Raw genomic sequence first — 12,569 nt, 5'->3', positions numbered from 1 at the left:
GATTTTTAAAAGATAATTACCAGGCTTGGTGCGGTGGCTCAGTGGCTAAATCTTCACCTTGCAAGCACAAGGTTAACACACAGGCACCAGTTCATGTCCCGGCTGCTCCACTTCCCACCCAGCTCCCTGCCTGTGGCCTGGGAAAGCAGTGGAGGACGGCCCAAGGCCTTGAGACCCTGGACTCACATGGGAGACCCGGAAGATGTTCCTGGTTTCTGGCTTCAGGTCAGCTCAGTTCTGGCCATTGTGGCCACTTGGAGAGTGAACCAGTTAAAGGAAGTAAGTATCTAAAAACGTATTATTTTTATTGAGAGGCAGATTTTACAGAGAGAGAAAAAGAAATAGAGGTCTTCCGTCTACTCCCGAAATGGCTGCAATGGCCAGAGCTGAGCCGATTCAAAGCACGGAGTCAAGAGCTTCCTATGGGTCTCCCACGCGGGTGCAGGGTCCCAGGGCTTTGGGCCGTCCTCCACTGCTTTCCCAGGCCACAGGCAGGGAGCTGGGTGGGAAGTGGAGCTGCCGGGACTAGAACCTGCATCCATATGGGATCCTGGCACATTAAAGGCGAGGACTTTAGCTGCTAGGTCACGGGGCTGGGCCCTAATTTTTGAATTTTACATTGTATTCACACAGTTCCTGCCATGCTGCTTCCTTTCTAATTGAATCATGGATAACAGTGCCAGATCCCTAGGCCCAACACAGGAGCCTAGTAACTAAAGGCCTCATCGTGCATGCATCAGGATCCAATACGGGCATTGGTTCTAATCCTGGCTGTTCCACTTCCCGTCCAGCTCCCTAATTGTGGTCTGGAAAGGCAATCGAGCTTGGCCCAAAGCCTTGGGACCCTGCACCCATGTCAGAGTCCCAGAAGAGGCTCCAGGCTCCTGGCTTCTCATCAGCTCAGCTCCAACCATTGCAGTCACTTGAGGAGTGAGTCATCACAAGGGAGATCTTCCTCCCAGTCTGTCCTCTCTGTATATCTATCTGACTTTCCAAGAAAAATAAGTAAATCTTTAAAGCTGTGATGGCATCCGAAGTGTTCTCCAAGAACCGGAAACAGCAAGCATCCCTCTTACCATCGGTATCTCACTGGAGGTTTGTTCTTCCGAGAGGTCCTGCTGGGCTAATGATTCTTGGCTGATAAGCTGCTCTTGCCAATCTGAATAGAAACAGAAAAATAAGTTTTGCATAAAGAAATGAGGGTTTTGTTTTCAAGGCAAACCTGGATTAAAACATAGGAACAAGGATTAACCATTCTGACTAGGTCACACTTCGCACTGATAAGTATGTGGATCCAAACTTGTAGGCAGTTGATTGTGCATTGGTCCTCTGAGAACAGAAGAATTTGACCAGGAACAAGGAGGGAAAGAGCTGGACAAAGAACATAGAATAAGATGATAAGCTTAAAAAGAATGAGATAAATTTGTTCTGTGGGACCACAGGAAACAAAGGAATATTCTCTGAAGGTGTCTTCTGACACGTGGCTGGACTGTTTCTGAGAGAACTCCTTAAAACGCATGCTCAGCACGCGGCCCAACATCCTGAACGTCTCCTGCCCCTGCCGGCACTCACCTCGGCGGCATCCCCTCGGTGCTGTCTGCAGGTCCTCCCGTTCTAGCCAGGAGATCACAGCAGGTTTGTTTGGCAGGTGTCCTTGACGTGAGAGAAGAGAACATTAGTGGCAGATGCGCACACAAGAGGTCTTACACAGTCTAAGTTAGGGACAGTGTTCTGGTGAAAGAAGTGAGATTACTGTGAAAGGCCTGAGCATGCAAATACTCAACCCTTCTTTGCTTCACAAAGTTTAGTCACCTCTGATGGCTGAACCACCAATGAATGCTCACACTAACACTGTGAATCAAACAGGAAATCAAGTGAAACAAAGAAAAAACTGCTTCTCTGGGGGACAGCCGACAGCAGTGACTCTCATATGTTATAGATAATCAAATTTATCCAGACACCTTAACACACGTGCTTTTGATTCAGTATGACCAGGGTAGACTGGTGTCTTCACTGCTAATAGGGTGATGTATTGGGGTGATCTTAGACCACATTTTGCGATTGAGAACATTAGACGTTATTTATTTAGTTTTTATTAACAAACATAAATAAATCTTTTTTTTTAAAAAAAGAAAGAAAAATGGGCCCGGCGCTGTGGCCTAGCAGCTAAAGTCCTCACCTTGAACGTGCCAGGATCCCATATGGGACCTGGTTCTAATCCTGGCAGCTCCACTTCCCATCCATCTCCCTGCTTGTGTCCTGGGAAAGCAATGGAAGATGGCCCACGGCCTTGGGACCCTGCATCGGGTGGGAGACCCGGAAGAGGCTCCTGGCTCATGGCTCCGGATCAATGCAGCACTGGCCGTTGCGGCTACTTGGTGAGTGAATCATTGGATAGAAGATCTTCCTCTCTGTCTCTCCTCCTCTCTTTATATCTAACTTTGTAATGGAAATAAAATAAATCCTTAAAGAAAAGAAGATGCCACTTGGGACGTGTGTACCGCGTATCTGAGGCCTGATCTGCTGCTTCTGACACACACCCTTCCCTAACAAGGACCGGAGGACACAGCCGTCTCACCCACTGAGGCCAGGTTCTCGAAGTTGTCCAGCATCACCTCTCGGTAGAGGCTTCTCTGAGTCTGATCCAGTAGAACCCACTCATCCTGGGTGAAGTTCAAAGCCACGTCTTCGAAGGTCACAGGGTCCTAAACGATCACACAGCACAAAGCAGCCTCAGCACACAGGCACCGCACAGCTCCATTGTGGTCACTAGAATGAGGAGGTCGGACCACCAGGAGACACAGCTGCCGGGGAGAAGTGCGGCTGCCTGGTGCGGGCAGGGATGTCTCCTGTTGAAGGGCACTGTTTCTGCATACCTGGTAACAAGCTGTCGGGCAGGTGGCCAGCATCCTCACTGTCTTTACCCTTTCTTCAGGAAAGCAGATTTGGCTCCCAGAAAGAAGGGTTCCTGGAACAGAAAGTATGGACTCCTAGAGCCACCCATCACTGCACAGCTAGGGACCCAGTCCATCTGCTCTGGAACTCCTACGGCAAGCCTGCACACTCGTGAGAACCTCCACATCAGGGTCCTCAGGGCTAACCCAAAGCTGAAAGCAGGATGCTGAGCCTCACTGCCCAGCAAAGCAAAAATGAGCGAAGTTTCCACTTCGCAGGTTGAAAACACTTCTCAGAGAAATGCGGACCCGTTGTTCACAGAGGGGAATGAATACCAAATTTTCCTTACAACATTTCCAGGCCCACACAGTAGCCTAGTGGCTAAAGTCCTTGTCTACAACATGCCAGGATCCCATATGGGTGCGGGTTCTAATCCTGGCAGCCCCACTTCCCATCCAGCTCCCTGCCTGTGGCCTGGGAAAGCAGTGGAGGACGGCCCAAAGCTTTGGGACCCTGCACCCGTGTGGGAGACCTGGAAGAGGCTCCTGACTCCTGGCTTTGGATCCGCGCAGCTCTGGCCATTGCGATCACTTGGGGAGTGAGCCATTGGACGGGAGATCTTCCTCTCTGTCTCCTCCTCTCTGTATATCTGACTTTCCAATAAAAATAACTAAAAAAAAAAAAAAGAGCATTCCCTAACCTATTCCCATTTCCCCTAAAATGAGCTAGGAGATAGGGTAGTGCTCAGGTCCACACTGTGGAATCTGTACTGTGCAGGCGGCACCCAGAGAAGACCCCGAAAATGAGTACCAATCAGCTGGAGGGGTCATACACCAAACCAGCGGCTGCCAACTGCGATGCTGAAATAATCGCCATTTCTTTGGAGTTTGCGGTGCATAGTCAGAATTGATAGCCTAACTTCAACTGGACAGCACTGGTCTTGAGTGCCAATCCTGGCGATGCTCTTTTACAGGTAATTTTTTATAGAAAGTCTGGCTCTCATTTAAAATATTTATATTGTGAAGGTATACCCAGATTATAAATAAGGTAACCTTTTTTAAAAATTGAAAGCTAAAGTTACAAAAGAGACAGAGAGAAGGATCTTCCATCACTGGTCCACTCCTGAAATGGCCCCAATGGCTGGAGCTAAGTTGAAGTGGGCTAAGTGGGAAGTGGAGCTGCCGGGATGAGAACCCGCACCCATATGGGATCCCAGGTATGCAAAGTGAGGACCTCAGTCACTAGGGTATCACAATAAGCCCAAAATCTACTTAATTTTTGTGGAATGGAAGGCTGGCGCTGGCCCTTGTAGCCATCTGGGTAGTCAATCAGCAGAGAGGACTGGCTCTCCCTGTCTATTAGTCTGTCTTGAAAACAAATGAATAAACCCAGTCTTGGAGTGGGGAACATAGCCGTTTATGCCCTGCACACCTGCTCTGATCTCCTCTTGTGGGTATCCAGTGCAGCAAGTCCCCCAAGCTACGTATGTCACACGTAACGCTTAGCAGCACTGCCTCCGCCATTCACACGGTAGCACTGAGGGCTCCTCTGGTCGTCAGGAGACCGCTGGAGGGTCATCCCCTCTGCACACCCCGACTTCTGACGAGGGACAGAGAGAAGGTAGCCCCTTCTGCAGGCAGGATTTACCCAAGGGCCCAGTCAGGCACAGGGTCCCAGAGGCAGGGCCTGTGGGGGTTGTGACTCCATACAGCCCAGGAGGGAGCCAGTCATTCCTTACATGAATGATATCCATGTAGAATAAAGTAGAGAGGTCCACCTGCTCACACTCAGCCTCCGTGCAAAGTCCTGCCATGAGCATTTTAAAATATTTTTTATTGGAAAGGCAAAAAGAGACTGAGAGACAGAAAGAGCTTCTGTCCGTTGATTCACTCCGCAAATGGCTGCAACAACTGGAGCTGAGTTGATCCGAAGCCAGGAGCCAGAAGCTTCTTCCATGTCTCCTATGCGGATGCGGGGTCCCAAGGCTTTGGGCCGTCCTCCATTGCTTTCCCAGGCCACAGGCAGGGAGCTGGGTGGGAAGTGGAGCTGTCAGGGTGCAAACCACTGCCCATCTGGGATCCTGGTGTGTGCAAGGCATAACGTGCTCAGAAGGGCAGAAATGTAACGACCAACTCCAAGGTCACATTGATGTTCTCCTTGCACCAACTCTGCCCCCTACAATCACAGCCCCACATCTAGCCATGGCACTCACTTCAGTGCAGAAGAGTGCAGTAGTCACCCCGGCTTACCACACACCCGTCACTGGGACACAGGGGGCCCCAGAGACACTCGGCAATGCTCTGGAATGGCCCAGGGCTGCAGCAGGCATTCAGGGAGCAAACCCAGGGATGGATCTGTCTGGTTTTGACTTTCAACAAGTACATGCTTGGAAACGACTCCATCTACTGAAAAGAGACAGGCCAAGAGACCACACAAGGTCACCAATGTAGAGTAGGCAGCCTGGATGCATCTTAACTTCTAGAAACACCCAAAAGCTGGGCGGGGAACAATGTGGAGAATCTGCCTTTCCAAATTCAGATGACACTACTGTTAGCTGCTCAAAGTCAGCACCGCTGTAAGCTTACGGCAATGAATGTCGTCCTCTCCTTCCACCACAGTTCTGGGAAAGCCCTGTGTCCTCTCTGTAATTGAATCCTAAAGTCACTCTCAGATTTCGTCACCAAAAAGAAAAAAAAAATGTATTTTTCTCTTTGGGAGAGGGAGAGTCAAGAAGCAGAAGGCCAGAAATGAGCATAGCTTTGCAGCGTGTGCACCCAGCCTTGAATGTTGAAGTGGCCTTGGCAAGAGACTTTGGGAACGGTTTTTCTAATGCAAAATTTAATCCTACAGTCACCAAGCCTGGAGGCCCAGGTTTTCCAACTGCCTGGGCGACGGGTGACCAGTCCTGCTTTTGTTAGGAAAGGAAAAAAAAAGTCTACCAACAAGTTTTTCTATTTCCATAATAGAAACATGCCACAGCGAAGCACCTGTTATCTCGGTCTTTGTAATGGAAAGCAACGCAAGAGATGCAAGAGATACAACTCACGGCCAGAAGGGGCCAACCCCCAGGCCGAAACGTCCGTTTGTGTAAGGAAAAGAGGAAGAGGAGCGGGGGTGGGGGTGGGGGTTGGACGAACCCACTCTTCCAGTGCTCACCGGAACACCACTGGGTAGCCCGGTCCTTGAGGCTGCAAGGCGCTGGGCACGGAGTCATCATGATTCCAAACCGCTGAAAGTCTCTTCCTCCTTGGCGGGGGAAAGACCACACGAGAAATGTGCAGGCGCCCCAGGACGGGGCGCACGGCCGAGCACACCCGAAGGACGTGCGTCCTGGCGCGCCGTTCCAGGACTAGGTGGCCTGCGAGCCGGGCTCTCCAGGGAACCTGCTGGGGGCGTGGAGCGGAGGCGCTCAGGCTGAAACCTTGCACCTTGGGGGGGCTCAGGGGGTCCCCTTCAGTCTGCGCTCACTGCCGCCAGGACCCCCAAATCAGCCCAGGAGGAGAAACGAGCCCAGCGAGCGGCGGCAGTGCGCGGGCGTCACTTCCGCCTCGCAGCCTCGCGCCGGGCGGGGCTCCGTGGCTCTGCACCGCCACGCGCGGAGAAATTCTGGTTTTCTTTCCACGTGGAGGAAGGTGAGGGAACGTACTTGGGAACGCGACCGGTCCGATGGCGAAGGGCGAGTTTAAAGCGGGACCGATGGGCGGAGCTCACAGGCGGGGGCGGAGCTGCACGTGGAACCAACCGGCCCAGCGCTCCCAACGGGGGTTTGGGCCTGGGTCGGGAGGCAGCGGGCTTCACCCTGCCGGCCTGCACCCAGCTTCCCCGAGCCCCTAGCAATATGCTGCAGAGTCGAAGAACCTGCCAGTCCTTGGCATGATGTCCTGCACTCTGAATTTATGACCCATCCCAATTCATCCCCATTTTATTTCCTCTTACCTGGGGTACTGGCTCCTCTCCGTTGAGTCCTTACAGGGACCGCATGATGTTGACAGATTTTCCCATGCATTAAATAGCCTTCACTCTCCCCTAAACCCACTTCTATTTGGACACTATTGTGATCTCTACAGTTGTATGCAAAGTCTTCAATTTTTTCCTTCAAGCACCTATGTCTGTTATCTTTCTTTTTAAGATTTATTTATTTTTACTGCAAAGTCAGATATACAGAGAGGAGGAGAGACAGAGAGGAAGATCCTCCATCCAATGATTCACTCCCCAAGTGACTAAAACGGCCAGAGTTGCGCCAATCTCAAGCCAGGAGCCACAACTTTCTTCCGAGTCTCCAATGTGGGTGCAGGGTCCCAAGGCTTTGGAAGGGAAGTGGAGCTGCCAAGATGCCAAATAGGATGCTAGCATCACAGCGTGGAGTATTAGGCTGCTATGTCTCCATGCTGGCCTGTGAACTTTTTAAGCTTTTCTTACCAGTATGTAAACTTCTTATTTAAGGCCTAAGGGACTCTTACTAGGTGCCCAGGAACCAACCACACGGATGGCTTGTTTGGTTCCCGTGTTCCTTATGACATAGGCACGGCACATCCCAGGCTGCACATCGCATGTAAGCCCCTAAGTACCCACCTCCGGTAAGGCTGTGCCAAGGCCTGGTGCCCTGAATCCTCGGTGTGGGCACTGAGGCTTCCAGGCCTTGCGATTGCAGTATCAAATTGCCCGCGTACCCACACACTACCTGTGTGCACTTCAGCTTGAAACGCTTCTCCGAGGGGGAGCACTCCAGGCACCGGAAGCTTTCTGCGTGGAAGACAAGCCAGATCCCCCTTTGTCTGTGAGCACTGCTTTAACACTTCAGTGACGATCGCACACCAGCTCAGGGCTGCAAGAACCAAGGAGGTGTCACCCCATTACATGGCTCCACAAACAGTGCGGTTACATCCTAGTATTAACCACCTCCCCGGGAGTGTATGCAAGACGTCTGACTTGTTTCCATAGAAGAGTGTGGAAAACAGGAAGGGACTTTACATATGTAATTTATGCTCAAACCTGTTCATCAGTTGAGTATTCTTAGGAAAAAAGTGAATGTGGGGTGGGGGGAATCCCAGTGCCTATAAAACTGTGTCACATAATACAATGTAATCAATTAAAAAAAAAGTGAATGTGATAATGACTTCCTTCTTGAACAAGTGCTCTGTTGTTGGGCCCGACGCCGTAGTCTAGTGGCTAGAGTCTTCACCTTGCACGTGCCAGGATCTCATATGGGCATTGGTTCTAATCCCAGCAACCCTGCTTCTCATCCAGCTCTCTGCCTGTGGCCTGGGAAAGCAGTGGAGGACGGCCCAAAGCCTTGGGACCCTGCACCTGTGTGGGAGACCTGGAGGAGGCTCCTGGCGCCTGATCGGCTCAGCTCTGGCCATTGCAGCAGCTTGGGGAATGGGTTAGTGGAAGAAGATGTTCCTCTCTGTCTCTCCTCTCTGTAGATCTGACCTTCAAATAAAAATAAACCTTTGGAAACAAAAGTGCCCTGCTATTAAAAGTTTCAACCGCCTCCACACACAAGTTATCAATCCACAAATTACTTCATACTCAAAAGGAAGTCAGTATGAAATAATGTGAAGGTCACTGCCTTAAGAAAGTATCAAACATTTTCAAAAGGGCAAAACTCCTTTGGCCACAAGATCAAAGTAATTCTCAACAGATTCAAAAACATTGGACCAATCCTGAACCACTTGTGATAAAATTCATACGTAAATCAGCATTCACAATAACTTCATTAACTTGACAAACACCACTAACTAAAAACCAAAGCAAAAACGATTTCCCTGGAACCCTCTCAAGAATACATGGGAGGGTAGAGGGCCACTGAATTTACAGTGAGACACGTACACAGAAATATGCGCTTGACAAGACTGACAGAAAGTGTTTCACCTGCCCTGGAGCTCAGTGTAGTCTCCGGATAAAGGAAACTGGAGGTCAAGACCTGCAGAAAGGGCAACAGACTGACTCAATCAGCAACTAGCAGGTTTGCCAACAGGGGATAGTGGTGAAGAAGGAGGCCTGAGGCACGCAGAAAAGCATCCTTAAAAAAAAAAAAAGCGATTTATTTTGAATGGAAAGGCAGATGTACAGAGGAAGAGACAGAAAAGAAAAAAATCTGTCCTATAATTCATTCCCCGGCTGGAGCTGAGCCGACCCAAAGCCAGGAGCCAGGAGCCTCTCCCGGGTCTCCCACCGGGTGCAGGGTCCCAAGGTTGTGGGCCATCCCCCACTGCTTTCCCAAGCCACAGGCAGGGAGCTGGATGGGAAGTGGGGCAGCTGGGATTAGAACCTGCGGCCCTATGGGATCCCGGCGCGTGTAGGGTGAGGACTTCAGCCAATGAGCCATCCCGCCGGGCCTTCTGTTGCTTGTTTGGTCCTTCCTGCTTTGTCGGCCGGGAACACTGCTGACGGGATGAGAGGTTTTGTGGGGCTGCACCCACCCGGCCCCGCAACGCGAGCAAACGCCCGCAGCCCTGGAGGGGCCCAACATGGCACCCTCCTCCCCGGCCCGCAGGCAGCGCCGCGGCGGAAGTGACGTCAGCGGCCGCCGCCGTCTTTTCCGGCGCTGGTTCTGCGCGGCAAGTTCCTTTTTGTGTGTTTTGTTTTTCCGGCCCGCAGTGCGTCGGGGCTCGCGCGGCTTTGAGTAAGTTGTGGGTGACGGGCGGGCTCGGGCAGGAGCGAGCGGCCGGGCGCCGAGTTCTCCCGGGCCGGGGCCGGGTGAAGGGCTGCTCCGAGCGGGCCGGGCTGGGTGAAGGGCTGCTCCGAGCGGGCCGGGGCCGGGTGAAGGGCTGCCCTGCTCCGAGCGGGCCGGGGCCGGGTGAAGGGCTGCTCCGAGCGGGCCGGGGCCGGGTGAAGGGCTGCTCCGAGCGGGCCGGGGCCGGGTGAAGGGCTGCTCCGAGCGGGCCGGGCTGGGTGAAGGGCTGCTCCGAGCGGGCCGGGGCCGGGTGAAGGGCTGCCCTGCTCCGAGCGGGCCGGGGCCGGGTGAAGGGCTGCTCCGAGCGGGCCGGGCTGGGTGAAGGGCTGCTCCGAGCGGGCCGGGGCCGGGTGAAGGGCTGCCCTGCTCCGAGCGGGCCGGGGCCGGGTGAAGGGCTGCTCCGAGCGGGCCGGGCTGGGTGAAGGGCTGCCCTGCTCCGAGCGGGCCGGGGCCGGGTGAAGGGCTGCTCCGAGCGGGCCGGGGCCGGGTGAAGGGCTGCCCTGCTCCGAGCGGGCCGGGGCCGGGTGAAGGGCTGCCCTGCTCCGAGCGGGCCGGGCTGGGTGAAGGGCTGCTCCGAGCGGGCCGGGGCCGGGTGAAGGGCTGCCCTGCTCCTAGCTGGGTGTCCCGCGCCCTCCCCAAGGCCGCTTCGGCCTTCCCACGCGTTTCGCTGAGACCGTTCCAGAAAGTTCGTTCCCGAGGGCCCTGGCGCCCCGTCTGGGGACACAGGCGTCTCCTTGGGTTGTCGGACCTCGTCTTTCCCAGTCCGAGGCTCTTCTTGGACATGGTGGGTCTCGGTGGGTGGTTGGGTGCGCCCGTGGGTCGCCCCCGTCCTTGCCCTGAGGAGACCCGGGACCCTCCTCAGGGTGCGAGCTTGCCGAGTAAGCTGCTGCCGTGGCCGCGTGTCCAGATGCTTCTGGCGCTGGGACCCCTACGTAGGTGTTTTTGGCAAGTTGAGAGGAATGAAATTGGAAGGTGTTTTGATAACTTGAGCTAGAACATGCTCAGGACTGCATCCACTGTACAGAAAACACTGGCTGCTAAAACGACAGTACTCATGCTGGAGCCAAGCAAAGATTAAATCATATGTCAAATATATATAAACCAACATTTTCATGTCACTCCAAGGTATGTCTTTGTTTGTTTTAAAATTGATGTTTATTCAACTAGAAACCTTTTTTCAAGTCTCTTTCAATCAATAGATTGAAATAAATAACTTTGTTTCCAACATGTGTAAATGTTGCCTCCATTGCTTGTTTTCTGTCCATTGAAGACTCCCTGAATGGTTGATGAAGGAATAGTGAGAATATTCCAACCTCATGGTGTCCTTAGGGAATTTGTGGAGTAGGGAGGAGGCCCACATAGGAGCAAATAAATCAGTGTGTTAAGAAATCAAAGAGGATGGTATGATTTGCTTTGTCTTTGACTGGAGTAGGAAGAACGGGGGGAAAAAAATGGTGATTAAATCCAGACCAGAAATACAAGTTGTAGAGGTTAGCCAGCCATGCTGGAAGGAATGGGTGTGTAGGCTAATTCCATTGCTAGAGAAGGGAGTGCGTGAGGTGGACTTTCCAGGAAGCCTGATGGGCGCTGCTGTGGGGCTTGGCACTTGCCATGTTTTCTAGTTGCCACAGAAGGGTTCCAGTGATGGATGGATGTATGGAACAGTCAGGGTTCAGAGCACACATTTGATGTTGGAAAAGCGGTTTCCAGGACTGTTGGCAGTGTCAGTATAAAACTAAAGATTGTTCATACCAAATTGGAAAGAACCCGATTGAAGACCAGCAGAAGAATGGAAGTCTCTACGGCAATAAAAGGTATGAATGCGTCAAAGGGCAACGCAAAAATGTGTGTGAACTTCACAAATGTGATTTTGAGTAGAAGCCAGTGGAACATCTGCCTGTCTCCAAGGCCGAAGTTTAGACCTTGTTAGACAACTCGTATTTGTGTTGTGTTGTGCCTAAGCCACTGCATGCTACTCAGCTTCCTGGTGTTTGGAGTCCGGACGTGGTTTAGGTAGGTTTCCACCTGCCTGCGGTCAAGGTCCTGATCGGGTTACAGTCTTTGCAGCTTAATTGGGGGAAGCCTAGGCCTGCATTTTAATAGGGAAAAATCAATTTGCACACACACCTAGGTAGAGGGTAAAGGTTCCTACAGCGCCGTACACAGCTTGTTGTCACTTGGAGGCTGGCTTTTTCTGCTCAGCCCACCTGCAGTTCTTACAATGCCATGTGGGTAAGCGAGACCTCAAGGAAGGCCTGCCTTGGTGTTAAAAGTCCACCCATGATGAAGGCAGGTACCTCTTGGTGCTTTTTCTGCTGTCATGTGTAAACCACCTGACCTAAGCCATTAAACCTGCAAAATCCTCTTCCCCGCTTTTTTAAATTGCAAACTCAGATTTACAAAGAGAAGGAGAAATGGAAGGATCCTCTCCCCAGTGGCTACAATGGCTGCAGCTAAGCCGATTCAAAATCAGGAGCCAGCGGCCTTAGCTGTTTTCCCAAGCCAGAAGTAGTGAGTTGGAAGGGAAGTGGAGCAGCCAGGACATGAACAAGTTCTCATATGGGATCCCAAAGCATGCAAGGCAAGGATTTTAGCCACTAGGCTATTGCGCTGGGCCCAGTCCCTTTATTATAGTTCCTTCATTTTTAATATAGCGTGTTGATTAGAAACACATCACAGGAACCAGCATGGTGATGCAGTGGGCTAAACCACTGCCCACGAACACCGGTACCTGTGTCGGAATGCCAGCTGAAGTGCCAGCTGTTGTGTTTCCAGTCCAGCTTATACTAAGGTGCCTTGGGGAGCAGCAAATGGCTCATGTGCATGAGCTCCTGGGGTTAGCCCAGCTGACTTGTTGCAGCAGTACAGGGGAGTGAACAGGTATACACTGTGTCCTTTAAAGAGACAAATAAATATTAGAAAATATCACATCATCATGGCAGAATATGCGGTTTCCATGGCATGTGTTAGCCCACTGGGTGGTAGAGGAGCTTCC

At 52.1% G+C, this 12,569-nt stretch overlaps 1 protein-coding gene across 2 annotated transcripts in view; it reads right to left on the bottom strand.

The window, feature by feature from the left end:
• LOC121160445 (zinc finger protein 883-like) overlaps positions 1–12,569 on the bottom strand; it is a 42,552-nt gene that overhangs the window by 3,061 nt on the left and 26,922 nt on the right. Inside the window, exons 1-5 of one of the 2 annotated variants that reach the window (XM_040986240.1) lie at positions 5,145–6,031; positions 2,877–2,968; positions 2,579–2,705; positions 1,573–1,653; positions 1,077–1,159 (exon numbers count right to left, since the gene is read on the bottom strand). The exons of the other annotated variant lie outside the window; for it this stretch is intronic. Of the exons in view, the coding sequence (XP_040842174.1) occupies positions 1,077–1,159; positions 1,573–1,653; positions 2,579–2,705; positions 2,877–2,909 (324 nt within the window). The 5' untranslated portion in view covers positions 2,910–2,968; positions 5,145–6,031. Of the gene's footprint in view, positions 1–1,076; positions 1,160–1,572; positions 1,654–2,578; positions 2,706–2,876; positions 2,969–5,144; positions 6,032–12,569 lie in introns of those variants that run through there. 2 annotated transcript variants of the gene reach the window in all.

Source organism: Ochotona curzoniae, unplaced genomic scaffold, assembly GCF_017591425.1.
Source record: "Ochotona curzoniae isolate NIBS_2020 unplaced genomic scaffold, NIBS_Ocur_1.0 contig_4502, whole genome shotgun sequence".
In the NCBI taxonomy this organism is placed as follows: domain Eukaryota; kingdom Metazoa; phylum Chordata; class Mammalia; order Lagomorpha; family Ochotonidae; genus Ochotona; species Ochotona curzoniae.
The sequence above is the reverse complement of the archived record's forward strand: the minus strand, read 5'-3'. Positions and strand labels throughout refer to the sequence as shown.